Source organism: Macrobrachium nipponense, chromosome 12 (assembly GCF_015104395.2).
Source record: "Macrobrachium nipponense isolate FS-2020 chromosome 12, ASM1510439v2, whole genome shotgun sequence".
Classification (NCBI taxonomy): domain Eukaryota; kingdom Metazoa; phylum Arthropoda; class Malacostraca; order Decapoda; family Palaemonidae; genus Macrobrachium; species Macrobrachium nipponense.
The window spans coordinates 40,743,684-40,763,550 of record NC_087205.1 but is presented as its reverse complement, the minus strand read 5'-3'; the positions used below and the strand labels follow the sequence as shown (position 1 = coordinate 40,763,550).

At 40.1% G+C, this 19,867-nt stretch overlaps 1 protein-coding gene across 6 annotated transcripts in view; it reads right to left on the bottom strand.

Moving 5' to 3' along the window:
- Positions 1–18,354, bottom strand: part of LOC135224499 (zinc finger MIZ domain-containing protein 1-like) — an 84,923-nt gene extending 66,569 nt beyond the window's left edge. For 5 of the 6 annotated variants that reach the window (XM_064263512.1, XM_064263514.1, XM_064263513.1 and 2 more), the window contains exon 1: positions 16,711–18,354. In XM_064263512.1, the coding sequence (XP_064119582.1) occupies positions 16,711–16,739 (29 nt within the window). In that variant the 5' untranslated portion in view covers positions 16,740–18,354. The remainder of the gene's footprint in view (positions 1–16,710) is intronic. The other variant, XM_064263511.1, reaches the window with a different exon arrangement.
- Between the last annotated feature and the right edge of the window lie 1,513 nt (positions 18,355–19,867).

Here is a 19,867-nt window from a genome sequence, read left to right as displayed (position 1 = left end):
TTACGCAACACTAAATAATTTCATGTACAGTTAAAAAGTTGATGAATATATCCTACCTTTCCCCAACCCAACCCCCTTTCCTTGTTTTTATTCCTTCCTCTCTCTCTCTCTCTCTCTCATGGTGTTTTAAACGGTCATTAGATGGCTCAGACACAGACTAAACACACACACACACACACACAAACTTGCCTGCTAAGATTAGAGTAACATCAACTCCCCCCCCCCTTCCCCACTTGCAAAGAGGTAGGGGAAAGCATACATACACAGCCTGAGTAACTTCCCTCTCCCTTCTACTTCGGGGAGGGAGGGGAGGAGAGGGAAGGCATAGTACTACCCTCACATCCATCCCTACACACAACACGATGCCAACCAACTGAATCACTAAGCATCTTCTTGCTAGACTGCAGAGAGAGAGAGAGAGAGAGAGAGAGATGAGAGGAGAGAGTCTTTTTGCAAGCAAGTCTTAACGTAATGGCTTATTAATTAGGCTTTGGTCCCTTCCACGATATAATTTCTTGTCCTAGTCTCTTGTTGCCATCATTACTGACTTAGCTTGAATAATATGGGTCTAAAGCCTTCAGAATATTAGCTACTAATTTCGCCAGAGAGAGAGAGAGAGAGAGAGAGAGAGAGAGAGAGAGAGATTAATATCATATGCAGGAACACCAATACAATATACATAAGTAAACTAAAAACATTTACATAGGCCTAGCTAGAAAACACAGAGGGCTGTTTTGAGAGAGAGAGAGAGAGAGAGAGAGAGAGAGAGAGAGAGAGAGAGAGAGAGAGAGAGAGAGTTGGAAACAGGTGTTTAACGCAGGTGTCGTGACAATGTTAAGGCTCGGGTTTCAAACACGTGTCTTGGTAAACATAAAGAAATTCTGTCTTAGTTATTTGTTATAGATAATGAACACATTCATAGACCTATCAAAATGCACCTCTCTATCTATCTCTCTCTCTCTCTCTCTCTCTTCTCATGCGAAAGAATACTTAATAGTTATCAATTTCAGTTAACAATTAACAAACATCGTTGTTATTTTAACGTTAATAACAAGCAAAAAAAAAAAACAGGGTATATTTTTGCTTTAAGCAGTTTGTAGACTCATATACTTATACAATCAATCGACGATAAACTGTTTAGTTTCCTGTAAAAGAAAACTGCCCAGTTGCTTTTTGTCTGTCTGATTGTCCGTCCGTCCTCCCTCAGAGCTTAGTCCTTAGAGAGGAGTTAGATCGACTGCCGCCGAGGAGGAGGCTACAGGAGGAGGGCTGCAAATCGGTATGTAGATCATCCACCCTCCAATCATCATACATTCCAAATTGTAGCCCTCTAGCCTCCTGAGTAGGTTTTATTTTATTTGAGGTTAAGTTAGCCATGATCATGCGTCTGGCACCGCTATAGGTGCCAACAACACACGCCACCAATGGGCTGTGGCGTGAGTTTCGTGGGCCGCGGCTGAGAGCTTCATCTGCCGTGGCTAAGTGTTTTGTTCAGCATTGTACGCTATGCAGAAACCACCCCGATTGCGGCGACGAAACTCTTTTTGTTTCAAAATCACCTATAATGGATCGACGCCAAACAAACAAAGCTAAATAATAAATATGAGTCAAGGTAACACACACGAACAAAAAAGTTGGAACATTTGCTTCGAAGTAACAAAAGAAACAGTTTAAAACAGTAACTTACAAAAAACGGATCCACCATAGCTTGTGAGCGCTCGTCCCCTTGTGAATCTTTCTCTCTCTCTCCTCTCTCTCTCCTCTCTCTCTCTCTCTCTCTCTCCCTCCCTGTCGATAATACCTTTTTATCTCATTGCTTCTCTCCATCTCTCCTCCTATCCTCCTCCCCACTCCCACTCGCTCGCTCCGTCTTGATATCTCTCACTCTCTCTCTCTCTCCTCCTCCTCCTCCTTCTTCTTCTTCAAGGATAAAAGGATTGAGTTTTCTTCCCTTATATAATGGCCACTGGGATACGCCTTCGTTCAACCACTGCTGGCAGACGGAGCGGAAAACCGTTCGCTGTTTATTTTGCTGGGGGGACGTCCTAAAGAACGGGGTGTTTTTACTGTTTATATTAATAAAGGTGTTTGTTGTTGTTATTTATAATGAAGTTAATTGTAATTTATATTTATGATCTTTATTTTTACTTTGTTATTCATAATGATGTTTTATTGTAATTTTGTTTACTGTTTTTATATTTAAAATTATGTTTACTAGAATTCATAATTATATATATTGCAATTTATAATGATGTTTATTGTAATTATGATCTTTATAATTTATGTTTTTTATTTATCTAATGTTTACTGTTATTCATAAAGAAGTTTACCATGATTTATAATGAGTAACAGGCAACATTATAAATAACAATATAATAATGATACCTGTTACTCAACTGTAATTAAATCTGATCCAATAATAGACGTAAAGGGCATTTTTCTTTCCATTTATAAGTAAAGAGAGAGAGAGAGAGAGAGAGAGAGAGAGAGAGAGAGAGAGAGAGGGGGAAGCTTTCATAGGCGGGTAGTAACATGGCAAGAGGAAGGGCAGAGAGAGAGAGAGAGAGAGAGAGAGAGAGAGAGAGAGAGAGAGAGAGAGAGGAAGGAGTGTCTAATTATACTTCCGGCGAGCTGTGTCAACGCGTCACAGCTTGGCGTCAAGAATTAGTTTAAGTCATACATATAATAATATAATAGTATTATTAACATTAATATATCAATATTAACATCAATATACCACTGTTATTATTAGTAACATTATAATATATTACTATTATTAACATTAATATACTACTGTCATTAACATAAATAAATTACTATTATTAATATCAATCGATAAATTACTTTTATTAACATGGATACTATATATTAATATTATTATTAACATGAACATATTACGGTTAATAACAATGATAGTACGATCATAGTACTGAAAATGCCATTAGACCTATAACCAAGAGACTATCACTGAGGTAAAGTAGAAAACATATATACTTCATATACCTATACAGAGATCCAGACTAATATAGATCAATAGGACGAACTGGGTTACAGGGACGGGAAACGTCGCTACAGGCATGAAACCCGACTCTCTCTCTCTCTCTCTCTCTCTCACACACACACACACACAAGCAGCCAAATAACCCCACAATTACTACCGATAACATCGATTCCCACCCTTTTTCACTTCCGTTACGAGAGAGAGAGAGAGAGAGAGAGAGAGAGAGAGAGAGAGAGAGAGAGACCCTAACCTCCTCAAAAGTCCTGGTTATGTCCAAATGCTGAGATGGGTCCAGCTTCTATTCTCTCATTTGTAAGCGATACGAATTTCGACTGATAATTATAAACCAATATTGTATTTCCAATAACAAAATAAAACAACGATATAGTAAAAACAACAGTTAAATTAAGCTGGTTTGAGTAAAACCATATTGGTTTATCTAGCTTTTAACTCTTGCACAGATATCTACAGCTACAATCTTACAATGTATCTGACTCAAGAACGCCTCTACTCGATTTAGAAGGAGATAAGACAAAAAGAATGAATTAGACTAATAAAAATAGGCAAGGCACAGATATATATAATATAACGATATATAATATAACTATATAAACAAGCAACAGAGAGAGAGAGAGAGAGAGAGAGAGAGTTTATGGTGGATGAAATAATGAGGTATTTAGTAGCATAGATGCGTTTGCGTGCGTGCATGTGTGCATGCGCTTCCCGGCAGGGCTTCCGTAGCTCAGGGCACAATCTCTCTCTCTCTCTCTCTCTCTCTCTCTCTCTCTCTCTCTCTCTCTCTCTCTCCGCCAAAACTTTTTCATGCATAACTGACACTTTCCCACGCCTTCTCATAAACAGAAACTCCCAGAATCTCGCAAGCCCGGAAAATGTGGATGGAGGGGGAGGGGGAAGGGAAGGGGAATTAAGTAGGGGGAAGGTGTGCATCGTCACAAGTTGAGAAGGGAGATAAAAACATGACTATAGAAGGGGGAAAGGGGAGGGGAAGGAAGTATCGTCACAAGTAGAAACGATAGAAAAAAAGTTACATAGGGAATAGGCAAGGAAAGGGATATGGGAAGGGGAAGGAGTAAAGGAGGAGTTAACATGATCGGTTCCAGACAGGAGGCAAAATGTTAAAGATTAAATTGTAAAACATAAATACCAAAGAGTAACAAATAAGATTAACAACAAACAAGTAAAATAAGTAGAGAGAGAGAGAGAGAGAGAGAGAGAGAGAGAGAGAGAGAGAGAGAGTCCATTTAGCCTTCACGATTCAATGTTACTTGGAAAAGGCCGAGATTCATGCTGCTTTCGCACACTTGAGAACGACCTTTCGACAAGTTTTTTCTTTTCTTCTTTTTTATGCAACCCAAATATAAATAGAAACTCTCTCTCTCTCTCTCTCTCTCTCTCTCTCTCTCTCTCTCTCTCTCTCTGAGGTCATGAATGATCGATCTCTGAGATCATTTTATGCCCTTGACAATATAAACATTCTTCGAAAGACAATTTTCAGAGCCTCTGCAGGTTAAATAAGCTACCTACTCATCATTTAGGAGAGAAAAACAAAAGCCAATGACTTACAGGGGGGACCCCCTGTTTGTTTCTTTAATATGAAATATTTAAAAAATGTTACAAACGGTTTACTTGACCTGGGAGTCAAGGCGTTGGCGGTGAGGAGAAGAATTTTGATCCGCTATGGCTGTCGATCATCCCTTGGGCAATCAATCAGGTCAGTACAGTACTGTCAAGTGACTTTGGGCTGCTTGAGGTGACCACCGACCGCTACTGATGTTTTAGATCGCGCTGGGCATTCCAATGCCCTCGCTGACCACGTGTCAGGGAGGCTTGGTTTGGCACGGCGGCCAACATTGTTGCCGCGCCTCTGTTTTTATGAAGATAAATGAGGTGTGAACTGCAAATAATGTGAAGCCATGTATGTTTCGATGTTATCTTTAAATGAATAAAAATGATGGTATTTCAGTTGAGCAACTCAAACAAGGTAAAACTTAATTACAACGAGACGTTTGACACCGCTGCAACCTTTTCCTGGCCCCACCCTCGCGATCTTCGAATGCTGAACAGACTATAGTTATTTCTGTAAATTCTGCAGTGGAGAGAGAGAGAGAGAGAGAGAGAGAGAGAGAGAGAGAGAGAGAGAGAGAGAGAGGAATCTTGTTTACGCTGACGAGTAGTCAGTCACCCGCACAATCTTGCCTTCCTCAAGATCTTGTCAAGATTTTGTCTGTATTTTCCCAGGCGCAAACATTTACGATCTCACAATACCAGATTCTGACCGGTCGTCTGCATCTATAGACAAAGCAATCATTATTCAAAAGTAATTAAAAAAACAACAATTGCATTAGGCCTATGTAAAACGAAAAAGGAACGATGTAAGCCTATTGGATTTACCACAGGAAGTGTTGCCTATCATCAGACACAAACAACAACTGCATAAGACTCTGCCTTCGGTATTAGGCCTATGCAACACGTATTGGGAGACGATGTAAGCCTATGGATTATATTACACATACACAAACTCACACACAAACAACTGCACTAGACTCACTAATCGGTGTAGGCTTATAGGCTAAATATTACCAAAAGTGTTTCTCAGTCATCAATATACATTTCACGGTAAATCCTATAAAAACAGATATACGTCCATTAGAGAAATTGACCCGTACATACAAACACACAAATACTGACCACCGACGCAGAACCGGCATCGTGGGTCTGTCTCTGACCGGTTGGTGTTTGTCAAAACAAGTCTCAATTAGTTAATTCCTCCCTCTTTCTTTAGACCAAACTCTTTACCAATCGCCGGTTATAATTAAGCATAGGCCCTCCGGAGCTCCCTCCCTTCCCATTCCCACAGATCTCCCCTCCCCTCCCTAACTCCCCTTCCGTCCCCTCCCTGACTCCCTTTCCGTCCCCTCCCCCTGCTATGAATTCCGGACTACATACCCTAGGGTCGTGTCTCAGTCATTGGGTACCGGGTCACCGGTGGCAGCATTTAAGGTCATGTTAACCTGCCAGGGAAGCTGTTTACTCTTTGCTTGTTATTGTTATTATTATTACTAACAGGTCAGTATAGAGGGAGAGAGTGAAAGGGATTTGGAAAAGACTAAAAATGGAAGTAATGTAAACAAAATATAACATAAAAGACAAATAAAAAGGAAAACAAACAATAAAAAAACACCAATTAACAATACCAAACAGGTCACTACACATACACACAATGTAAAATGAGTATGAGAGAAAAAGAGTAGTTTATACAAAATGATAGAGATGAGTTCGTGTTAAGATTAAATAGTACACGGAACAAGACAGAGAGAGAGAGAGATTCCTCACGCATAGGCCTATTCTAATCACCGAATCATCAGGAGTGTCCAACCAGTAAACAATTTTCCCTTCATCAAAAACAAAACTGACAACCGAACATTCCGGAGGTAATTAGCTCCTATTTGCTGATGCATCTCAGGTCAAGGGGGTATTAGCACGTGCGTTCACAAAGGTCAGCTGACCTGATGGGGTCAGCAGCTGTTTACAAGATAGTAAACCTTCGACCACTACCCCCCACCCTTAGACCTACCTACCAGTCCACTACCCACCCCCTTAATAGGCCTACCTACCAGTCCAGCCTTCTATCAAGCCCTCCCAACCCTTAAATCGACCCCGACCCCTACCCCTACTAAAGGCCTCCCTACCCATCAGTGCCCACAACAAGCACAGCTGGGAATTGGTATGGGCAAACATCTCACAAACCGAAGAATTTCTTCCTTTAAAAAGTAAACAATACGATTGTATTTGACAATCCTCGAAAGTAGGCCTATTTTCCTTGATGCTGTACTTTGCGTTGCATCGAAGTTTAACATGTTGAACTTGATCATACACTTCATAAACTTTAATTGTAACTAAGTACGATTTATATGAAATATATTTTATAATTAGTGGATTTATTCTATTTAACAAGCAGTGCATGATGAGGCCTACAGGCAAAAGTATTTTAAGGAAAAACTATATCTAGGTCTATACTGACATACATTTACCATATTTGACATAAGCAATTCATGATTGGGCCTATAAGTGAGCATTTCAATGGTAAACTCACATTAATAGAGACCTTATGGAAAACGCTTTTCTAGACCTATACTAATGTACCTAACTTTATACAAACAAATCATGATTATGCTTATATAAGCCAAAACACTTTAGTGGTGAACTCAGACTGATAAAGATTTGTCCCGTGTAAAACTATCTAGGCCTATACTTAGCTATTCCTAATTTCATACTTGAACACCGATCGTAACATATATGGAAACAAAGGCTTTATTACGGCACCATTAATACAAACAATAACAAAATAAACCAATAACTCATACAAACAATGTCTATAAAAAAGCAACTACTACAAACAACATCTAAACAAATAACATCATCAAAATGAGTCTACTACACAACGTGAGCCTGAACTTACCACCTTGTACCACCCGTCACCGCTTTAGACTCAAGGCCGCTGCCGCTGCACCTTCCACTATACTAAGGGAAAGGGGGGAAGAAAATAAAGGAAAATAAAGAAGTATGGGGGAAAATCACGACACCGGGAAGAAGAAGAAGAAGAAGAAGAGAGTGTAGAGGTTAAAGCCTTGGCCTGGATGAGAAGAGAAACTCCCCTCCCCACCCCTCACCTCCACCAGTGTGGTCCAGTCACCCATTGCCGTGTCGAGCTTTCATATCTCTCTCTCTCTCTCTCTCTCTCTCTCTCTCTCTCTCTCTCTCTCTCTCTTCCATACATAAAGTGACTGGCATTGTTTTGTGTAGCGCTCTCATAAACCAAGAACGGTTTTCGGCCGAGGTTTTAACGAATTTCTAAAATGCGGTACATTCGAACGTTACTGCAATCATTAAATGTTAATTTGTGTAGATCTGACATTGCCAACAATGCAATTTGATAAAATCATAAATACACAAAGGTTTTAGCCAGTTTAGATGCAATATGGCGAGACTGAAATACTTAGGCCTATCTGTTGCATGGCACTAAGGTCAACCACACGAAAACGAACATACATGCATCCGAAGGCCGATTTCTGACCTAAGTACCACAAAGTACAGAGAAGCAAATGAAAACATACAATTGGAAAATAAAAGCACAAAATAACAATCAAAACGTACGAAATAGCAATTTAAAACAACATACCAATTAATGAACAAAGTAACAAAATAAATGCACAAAAATGCAAATAAAAGACCAAATAGCTAACAACCACAACAAATAGCAAATAAGAGCACAAAATAGCAGCATAGCAAATACCAGCGCAGACTAGCAAAAAAACAAAATAGCAAATAAAAGTATAATAAAGCAAATCAAGGAACAAAATAGCAAACAAAAGCATGAGAGAAAATAGAAGCAATCAATAGCAAATAAAAGCACAACCATACCTGATAAGAGTAAAACATGACAAATAAAAGCACAAAACAGCATAAAAAAAAGTTGAAAGTCTATCACCCGTATTTAGCCCATCCTACCAAACCGCTCTCTTTCAGTCAGCCCTCTTCCCCTTCCCCCAACCACTCGACGCAACCCCCCACCTCTCCCTCAATCCCTTTTCTAAGGGAGGAGGGATGGATAAGTGAGGAGGAGGGGGGGGGGTTCCACAAGGAGAGAGAAAAGCATATCGCGCGATCCCTTTACCAAACGAGAGGAATTTATCTCTGAAATCGCCATTAGTGTGAATGTGGAAAGTGCAGACGTTAATAACACTATACTCACAGTGGTTTAACAAAAGCGTGAACAATCCTCCATTCACCTTAAAACAAGCGTGAACAGTCTTTCATACTAACTGGTTTAGCATAAGCGTGAACAATCTTTTATTCACTCTGGTAATAACATGAGCGTGAACAATGCTCCACTCACCCTGGTTTAACATAAGCAATTACAATCCTCCTTTCACCTTAAAATGAGCGTGAACAATCTCTCACTAACTACTGGTTTGACATAAGCGTGAACAATCCTCCACTCATCCTGGTTTAACTCAATCGTGACAGCGAATTCCACAGAAACATTTCGATATAAATATATATATATATATATATATATATATATATATATATATATATATACATACACCGAGATTTTTGGTTAATTATTAATTTTTTTTTCGCCCAATCACGCTTTCCCACTTCTTCCCATACCCCCATTCCTGGAGAGGAAGTTTGCAAAATCATTATGATAACTAAAATTAAGGTTAAAATGAGAAAATTGGAACTTTATTAAATAGGATTATACTATTAAAAATAAAATTCAAAATATGTAATCTCTACAATTCACCATGTCAATATAATGTACAATCATTATTGCATAATGTTAATATTAGTTAGAAAAATTGTCCCCTTACCAAAATATGATTGTGGATAAACCACACTTTACAATACTCTTACTGATACTTGACTTTCTAAACTAACCCCTACCATGGTTAGCTGCTAGCTAACTGCCCTCACTCTTCTTTCCAAAAAAAAAAAAAAAAAAAAAAAAAAAAAAAAAAAAAAGCCTCAGGTGAGTAGCGTGTATATATATCCATATATATATATATATATATATATATATATCTATATATATATATATAGTATCTATCTATATATATGCTACTCACCTTCTAAGGCTTTCACCCTTTCCCCTCCACAAACTTCCCCCCAAGGAATGGGGATATGGGAAGAGGGGGGGAAAGGGGTGAGCGAGGAAAAGCGTGATTGGGCGAAAAGATTTTGAATAATTAACCAAAAATCTCGGTCAAGATGAGCCAGTGACTGATTGAGAGAGAGAGAGAGAGAGAGAGAGAGAGAGAGAGAGAGAGAGAGAATCTTGTGCCAATCTCTCCAGGTTACTATTTCTCTTTCTTTCAATTTTATCTAAGCCCTTGGAAGGTTTAAGAGAGAGAAATAATAATAGTTTTAATAAGGATAATAATAATGATACTAAGTACCAGACCCTGTGAAATAATTAATGCCTGCCTAGTCGAGAGAGAGAGAGAGAGAGAAGAGAGCAACCGCGTCGCCGTGACCCTCCCCAAAAACGGGGCCGTGACATCGTTCGAGAGAGAGAGAGAGAGAGAGAGAGAGAAACTTTCCAATACGCGCAAAGGGGAGAAAGGGAGGGGGAGGGTAGAGGACGGGAGTAGGGGAGGCGTTCTTAGGCCACTACAAACACACCCAGAGAGAGAGAGAGAGAGAGAGAGAGAGAGAGAGAGAGAGAGAGAGAGAGAGAGAGAGGTGTAAAAATCTAGCGCACACGCTCGCCTGTCACTCAAACTCCCTGGTACTCTCTTGGTATACCAAGGTCGCTTCGTCTGATAAGTATATTAGAAGTTTATCGGGCTTCAAGGCGATGCAAGCACGCGCACATACACACACAAATAAGCCTATATATAATTTCTTCCGATAAATTGTAATGCGTCTGGCCTATAAAGACTTCACTTTCACTTGTTATAAACAACTGTAATATAAAAATTCATTAAATTCCATTAGATAAACGTAATTTACATGAGAGAAGAGAGAGAGAGAGAGAATCCAACTATACAAATAAATAGTAAATGTTACTAGCAACAAACACTGTTACATACAATCTGTGTGTGTGTAAGGAATGTATTACATAATCAACAAGGTTTACGCTATTACCACTACCTCGAAAGGATAAGGTTCGGGCTCATGAGAGAGAGAGAGAGAGAGAGAGAGAGGCAGGCTCGCAAACAAAAAGGCAAAAATTTATAAAGGGAAAAATGCCGTACTTCTTCACAAACGACAAAATAACAGTCATTATCCATCCTCAAGTAACCCACGGTCACTTGAGAGAGAGAGAGAGAGAGAGAGAGAGAGAGAGAGAGAGAGAGAGAGAGAGAAGGGAATCCAGTGGGCCCACAATCCCATAGGCCTAACAACGAATTCTTCCTTCCTCCTTACCCTAGTAAATAACTTTCTCTCTCTCTCTCGCGGAGGAACCTTACCCCTCCTCTTGGCCCCCCCCCCTTCTCTCTCTCCCGCCCCCAAGTCACCTCCTCATCAATTAGGCCTACCCTCTTATCTGACGAGTTTCTATCTACCAATACACAATATCTCTATTGCTTCCCGTTCCAGTGGGAGTCAACCCTCTCTTTATTATGTCCTCCATAAGGAGCTAGAAGAGAGAGAGAGAGAGAGAGAGAGAGAGAGAGAGAGAGAGAGAGAGAGAGAGATTCAAGTCTATATTAATCTCAAGGACATGATATAAGCCTACTTGTGACAGTAAGTAATATGTTTGGTAAATAGGGGCACCGTTTAAGTAATTATATAAATATATAGGTGGCTTACGGACGTTTAATGTTTACAAATATACTTAAGGTTAAGTCTTAATATACTTGAATGCGAATTAAAATATACTTATTGAAATTAAATAAAAAGTACATATAAAAATATACTTCTTAATTACTCCGTCGCTGTTGTAAGTAAACTTCTTAATATACTCCGTTGCGTCATAAATATACTTCTTAATATGCTCTTCTGGTATTGAAAATATACTTTATATTATACTGTTGCTATTATAAATATACTTCATAATATACTCCGTCGCTATTATTAGGAATATGCTTCTTAATATCCCTGCCTTTCCAATGAAGCTTCTTCAAGTTAAAAGCAAATGAAGCCACAGAAGTCCATATGCAACCGCCCCCCCCCCTTCCCTTTCCCCTCCCCATCCGAGGAGGAGTCCTAAGGGGGAAGGGCGGGGACTGTGTTTATCAGCGTGGTGTATTTCCCGATAGATATCACCACTACTAAATATAGCATGACCCAAGCGTCGTTAGTGTAGCCTGCAGAGTTGGAAGAGGAGGAGGGGGAGGAGGAGGGGGGAGGAGGAGGAGGAGTTTGCGCATTCATGCGTGTGTATGCGAGTCTACGGTGACGAGAGGTGTGTTTGTGCGTGCGTATTTAAATGACCCTCTCTACACTATCATTGACTTACGCCCCAAAACCAAGTCTAGACTCAACTCAAATCTTTGTGACCATAAAAAACATCAATTCATTTATGTTCTTATTGGTTTTGTTAATGTGTATTGTCTTATTATTTAAGCTAATAGATATTTCATTTCAATAAATGACTCATCTTTTATGATGCATTTACTGTATGATATTTTATGATTTGTTAATATTTATTTGAAGTTTTATAATTCATGCTAAAATGTTTTATATTTTAGGATTATGTTAATGTTTTAAGTTATAATGTTTTGATCGTTATTTTATCATTATGATTATCTTAAAAAATGTTTTGTTTTGTTCTAATAATTTTTAAAACAAGCCCCCTCCCAATCAAAGTTTGAAAAAATATAAAGATGACAAATAACAGTTACAACATAAAAATCGAGAAACCGTCAACTAAAATATTTAAGTAATTGGTATGGAGAGAGAGAGAGAGAGAGAGAGGATAAATTAAACAATTACACGTCCTCTTCACCCAGTCTGCTCTTCTGTCTCCCCCTTCTCACTGTCTCCCTCTATTCCTTCCCCAAGCTCTCTCTCTCTCTGAGAGTCGTCATGCCTGCTCGCCTCCTCTCTTAGTTGTGGAAAACATATCGTACACATACTCGCGCTCGCTCCCTCCCTCTCTCTCCCTCTCTGGCTTTCACGATCGCATTGTATCGCCAACATAAGCGCGGGGCGTTTCCGAGCGTAACGTCGATTGTTCTTTTGTACCGTCGGCGCGCATTTTCGATCATTCCGGTACAAATTCGCCGTGGGTCCTGGCAACGGCAGCTCTCTCTCTCTCTCTCTCTCTCTCTCTCACGGGGCTGCTTAGCGTTGTTCTGCTGGTGCTGCCGACGACGCGTGTGATATTATTTATGAGGCCACGGGAGCTATCGATATGGGTACACGCTCTTTCTCTCTCTCTCTCGTCATTTTTGCTTTTCATTAATAAGTCTCGATTTTTACGTGTAATTAACGTTATTTCTAGAACTATCTTTGTTCTTAAGGGAGGGATTGTGTGAAGGGCGCGTTAATTAGACCTATAAATGAGGCATTAAGACATCCCTAGACTTAACTTTGTTCTTAAGCCAATGGGCGTCCATTTAGACCTATACATGAAGTGTTTGTAGAGTATCGTTTTACAAGAACTTAACGTCTCTACAGACCAAAATTGTTCTTTGCCAAGTACTGTATAAAGAGGGTGTCATTTACAGGTACAAACGAGGCAGCTTTAAAACATTTTACATGTAATTTACATCACTCTAGGTATACTTTGTTCTTAAACCAAATTGCATAAGTGTGTCCATTTAGTCCTTTAAATGGGCTATTAAGATATCCTTAGCCCTTAACTCTCTTCTTAAGCCAGAGATTGTATAAAATGTGAAAAGGGGTGTCAATTTAGACCTAAGTGAAGCATTACTATATCCGAATACTACCTAACATTGTTCTTAAACCATGGGTTGTATAAAGAGGTGTATTTTAGACCTATAAATGAGGCATCAAGACCAACCCCAGATTTAACTTTGTTCTTAAGCCCCAGATTATGCATAAAAGAGTGTGTCCCATTTACCCTAAAATTAAGGCATTAAGACATCTAAGAGACCTAACTTTGTTCTTAACCAGAGATAGTATAATTGAAGTGTCAATTAGACCTATAAACGAGGCATTTGTAAATCACACCAAAACTACAGCGTCCCATAAACCGGACCAAAGTTCAGGGAGAGAATTAAGGCAGCAAGCCATCATCCGGGTTTATTAATTGACGTTAAATTCGTATATTGCCTTCCCCCTTCCCTCTCCTATGCCCTTCCTTCTTCCCCCCCACACGCTCCCCCCTTCCTCACCACGACGACAACCTCTGTTTCCCCTTCTCTCCTTTCTATTGATTGTATTTGGCCATTCTTTCAATGGGGAGATTCTGGTGAGGGGTGGGATCAACTTTTGGACGACTGGTGTGTATGTGTGCGTATGTGTAGGGTGGTGCCCTGCATTCATACGAGCGAGAGAGAAAGAGTTCCCATGCCCGATGTTTAGTGGGTGATCTGAACTTTAGCAGACATTTTAATTTCATAATGAACTTAGGTCTATGTTTCTAATATGAAATGAAAAAATGGCTGTTGCGCCACTGAAGAAGCCTCTCCACCCCCGGTCTTCTCTCTCTCTCTCTTTCTCTCTCCAAAAACAGACGTTTTTAACGTCGTTACGGCGAAAAATGACGGGACTGTAATGCATAAAGGGCTTAACTTTATACAAGAGGCGCTCACTGGTTGTTTACAGTCCAACTTACAAAAGGCACTCCATATAGTCTGTCATTTAAGTTAATCACTTATTTATTTTTTAATTTGTTTATTTATATTTTTGCATATATAACATGCATCAGCAACTCTCTGCTGAATTTCAGTCTTCACACACAACTAGGTAATTCAATAAAATATAAGAAAATGTGTCGATCATTATAGGCCTCCTGATCAGTAGCAAAATGATTCAAAATTAATATGATAATAATGACGATAAACATTTCGCCGTGTTTAAATCTTGTATTATAAAACAATATTCATACCTCTTGAGTCGGCTGTCCTAACTACAGTTATCCCCTCCACTTAAACAGCTAAATCGGCTGTAATACGGCGGAACAAAGAGTCGTCACACACACACAATGAGAGAGAGAGAGAGAGAGAGAGAAGAGAGAGAGAGAGAGAGAGAGAGAGAGGAGGGAAAACTCATGGAGAGAAAGAGAGCAGAGGAAGGAAATCCACTTGAGGGGGGAAAAAGGAAAGGAATGTTTAGGTCTTTTAAGGATAGCTACTGGTTATCCTGCTAGACTAAGCCACTAAATATCTAAGCAACCTTTCCACGAGAGAGAGAGAGAGAGAGAGAGAGAGAGAGAGAGAGAGAGAGAGAGTCTGGCAGCAGCGAGCGAGCGAACCAACGGGCAGCAGCTTCACATATCCCATCAATTAGCACCGCTCAGTCACAATCAATCTCTGCACACTCTTAACTCAGTCTCTCTCTCTCTCTCTCTCTCTCTCTCTCTCTCTCTCTCTCTCTCTCTCAAAGGCTCCGCGTTGCCACACAAATCGCAATGTTCCATAAGGCTTAGCTCACGCCTGTTTAATTTTTCAATAGGCGTTCACTTTGCTGACATTTCTCTCGGCTTCTATTATAGTACTACACGATGCCTTGTGGTGATATAGACTTTCAGGATGGATGATCATTTTTCAATTGAATTGTCGCTGTTTAGATTTAGGCGGTTATAAGTGTTTTTGGATCTTTCCTACATAGCGATCCCCAAGGTGGTCGTTATCTAGGACTAATATAGTATTTTGTTGATGTTTTTACGGTAACATAAATACGCCGCAAAGGTGGATACAGACCGGGTTAAAAACCCTTTGGGTCACCATCTAGGAAAGATCCAAGTGTTTTATATTATAATAATATAATAACCGAACTTGCGTAAACGATAAGCATCACTGAGTTACAGGTATAATCCCGCGTTTCAATCGACTCCTACTGAATATACTACATATCCCTAATGATAAAAAAGATGGACCATATAAAACACACAAACGTCACGTAAGTTATTTGTCACCCAAAAATTACCCATACATAATTGGCATATAACCATAACATGCTCTTTCTGAAAAGCTTTACGCCATAAACGAAGCCATCCTTAATCACAAGTTTCCCACGGCTTGGAATTCCGTCCCTCTCCCCCCTTCTCTCTCTCTCTCCCCAACCATCCGTAAGTTATGGGAAAATCTGAACACTACATTAAAACACATCCCCTCTCCCTCCCCCTATACAATCATTTCTTTTAAACACACGCACAAACGCGCACACTCACACGGCCATATGAGTGAGAGACAATGATGATGATGTTGAGGATTCTGATAGCGAAATGTTCTCTCTCTCTCTAGAGAGAGAGAGAGAAGCTGACTGACAAGACACGTGGGTTACGAACGATTCTTCCCCCAAAAATACCAGTATTCCCCCCCAACACAAACTGGTCACACAACTCCAATGGCTAAGCCCGACTAATCAGACCACATTAACAGAGGGAGAGAGAGAGAGATTGTTAAAAAGGCATTGGAACAGGAACACTATATATCATGGGATCTCTTGGAAATTGTGATTGACAGAAATTTGTCACGGTGAAGTTATTCCTCGTTTGGCTAAACTCTCGTTCCAGAGAATCTGCCTTAGGCCTATAGGTCGTTTCATCATCAAGGATGTGTTAGCACGTGATTTGATTACGAAATGAAAAGCTGTTGAACACTGCTAATCTTGTTGTAAATTGAAGTTTGTCGTCATCACTTATTCTCAAAATACCTTGGGAAAAGCGTAATACACTTTCTAAAAACTGCACAACTCATATAATTGCGCCTAAAACCACCTGGGAGACCTAAGTTTAAAAATTCATATAACTGCACCTAAAGCCACCTGGGAAACCCAACTTTTCATAGTTTTTCATCACTTACAAACTATAAACTTATTGCTCTTGGTAAAACAATCCATTCCAGCACACAGTCCGAAGTTTAAGTCTCATAATACACTTTAAAAACACCAAAAATTCACATAATCAGCCCTAACACCACCCGGGAGGAAACGTCTTCGGTTTTTGTTATCACTTACAAACTAGATCTATTGGGAGGGAACCCATATCTTCAAAATATTTCTTCACTTACAGACTAGACTTTTTTTTAAAAACAATTACTAACCTTTCCAGCTGAAGGCTAAACATGTCCATGGCCTGCCGGGGCCAGGCACTGTCCGCGACCCGCGTGCTTCACCATCAGGAGGGTGAGGTCACGCTTGGTCACGAGGTCAAATAAGGTCAACCTCGAGTTGACCCAACAACGTGCTTTCTGGTGGTTAAAAAAAAGGAGGGGAAGGGGGGTGTTGTTGTGGTGGCTACAGAAGGGGGATGGGGGATTGTATGTCCAGAGCACGTCAAAATTTAGCGCCAGTGAGGACTGATGACCTAAGGTCGTTCAATAAATACCTAGGCCTATGTCACCAGTCACTTGATAGGTAAGAGTGGTTTTAGCATCACAATAAACCCACCACAATATTCAATTTATTTCCTTTTCACTTTTATGTCAAACTTTGCACCAAAATATGTTGCTGGGTTATATCCAAAACAAAGCACTGTAACTCCAATTGGATTCCAGGTGCCTGGAATGTCACATTCCAGATGTTTCCACCAAAGAGTAATATAGGCCTAGAACCCTTTTTAAATCGTTTTCAAAATTTTCTGATAAATCACCTACAAAGTAATCCCCGTTCTTTGGGCGAACATCAGATCTCTCGACGTTATATGTATCCGATAATCCACAGACTAATGGCTAGGTTATCTTTGTTCAAGGGATTCAGAGGTAAATCCACGCTGTTGTTCTTCGAGTAATCCAGATTTATCGAAGACGTTATTGTTGTTGTTCTTCTCCTTCTGAACAACACTGCCACTAGTACTCCACTTGAGGAAGAAGGCTGATGGGGACCACTTGTATCGTCGTAAGCATTATCCGGAAAGTGGTAAATCCAGTCAAAAGAGGGATTGTCAAATATCTTTTGGGACACAACACAAACACACACGTTGCCACTCTTGATATCCTGTCAGTAAAGCTATTAAATGTATTCCTTTCCTTTTCACAACTAAATAACTTTCTTTCAGAAACAAAAAGTTATGTTAGAAATTCATTTCCATTACTTCACTTGGCCGACCTAAACTTTTTAAAATATTTTTCAGCCAGATTATACCCAGTAACAGTCCTTGGAACGATGCAAATTACTCTTTTCCGACTCAACGATTTTTCTTTCTAACTTATTACTTTTAATATACTTATAAAATCACTTAAATGTAATCAAGAAAGCACTTGAATGCCAAATGTTATATTTTGGGTCAGTATAATTACTCGTTTGAAAATTTTCTCCACCACCAAAAAATGAACTCAACTTTCACCGATAAACTGTTGCGATCTTTCCATAAAACACCTTTTTATTATATAAAACTATTTCATAAACAATCTCACTCTATTTTGTATATATATCTCGTCGTTCACTGTAAGTCATTCACTTCTTACACTATTCACGTTTTAAAAAAATAATGATGATTAATATTTATATATCTTGCAGGATGCTTCTTAGTACATAAAGGAATCCCAGTAAAAGTGCAAAACAACAGAGCGTCTATGTATTGTAGAAAGAGGTCTGGTCTTGACTGAACAACAACAACAGCCGCCGCCACCTCTTCTTCTCTGCACACACTTTAGCGGATCGTCTCTCTCTCTCTCGGTCTATCTCTCTCTCCTCCAAGGAACCGTCCTCTCGCAATCGTTTAACAGAGGTAACTGGCGGCCCATGGCCCCCATCCATGTACGAGAGGACGGACGGCTGCCTGGCTGGTTGGTTGGCTGACTGGCTCAGAGAGAGAGAGAGAGAGAGAGAGAGAGAGAGAGAGAGAGAGAGAGGACACCCGCCTCTCTCTCTCCCGCCCCCTCCATCATTCTCCTACCCCACCCCCCGCCGTCACCACTACCCAGTAAACATTGACCACAACCTAAAAGAATTCTCTCTCTATCTTGGACACTTACAGCGTTGGAGAACAGTTATTATTATTATTATTATTATTATTATTATTATTATTATTATTATTGATAATTGCTATCTCTCTCTCTCTCTCTTCTTCACCTACGTCTCTAATGAACAGAAATATAACTTGCGATTAACAAATTTTTAAAAACTAATCAGATTGTACTAATCTATTTATGCATCATTACAAAAGTAAATAAATAAATAAACAGCAACAGCCCTTCCTCCCCTCCCCCTACATCATCCCCTCCCATACCTTCTTCCCCACCCCACCCCGCCTTCCCTATCCCCATAACCCCCAGCCCCTCCCTATTCGGGAGGAGGGGCCCATACGTAGGGATCCAACTCACCAAATCTATTATACGCCGTGTTTAAGTTAGAGAGAGACGACTTATAATTTGATAATTAATTAAGGTAATAAATTAATTAATAAACGCAAATTGTGTGCGAGTGAGTGAGTGCGTGTGAATAGTGAGCGACGTGCGTGTACATAAATAACTTCTGAAGGAGGCAAATTGATACAAGAAATTGATAGTTTTTGAGAGAGAGAGAGAGAGAGAGAGAGAGAGAGAGAGAGAGAGAGAGGCAAATTTCTCCCGCCGGGAACAAATGGCATCTCTCTCTCCCTCGGCGCTAGGGTGCGCCGACAACCATCCCGTCATATGCGCCTCTTTTCTAATTATTTTCACTTCCTCTTTTCCTCCTCCTCCCTCTCTACTCCTTCCTCCACCTTCCTACTCCCTCCTCCACCATCCTACTCCTTCCTCCACCACCACCACCACATTCTCCAACAATCCCGACGTGACTAAAACACGCCGATACTTCATCCAAGAGACACACGGCGTGTAACGCCCGGACTCGTAGCACCTTATTCCTTAAATCTCCGGCCGAGTTAATAACACGAGAAAATCTCTCTCTCTCTCTCTCTCTCTCTCTCTCTCTCTCTCTCTCTCTCTCTCTCTCTTTCGAGCAGGAGCCGCAGCCGGAGAAACGTCGACAGCAGCAGCAGCAGGAGACATCTGGCATCTTTACCGTGAGACGACGACAGAGTTGCCACCCACTCTCTTCTGACTGACTGACGATGATCGCTTATCTTTATTAATAGGTTTATCAGACTCTCTCTCTCTCTCTCTCTCTCTCTCTCTCTTCTTCTTCTTCTTCTTCTTCTTCTTCTTCTCACAGATGACATAAAGACAGAGAGAGAGAGAGAGAGAGAGAGAGAGAGAGAGTCGGAGTTTGTAAGCGTAAAAATGTTTCCGTTGAAGTTTCTCTCTCTCTCTCTCTCTC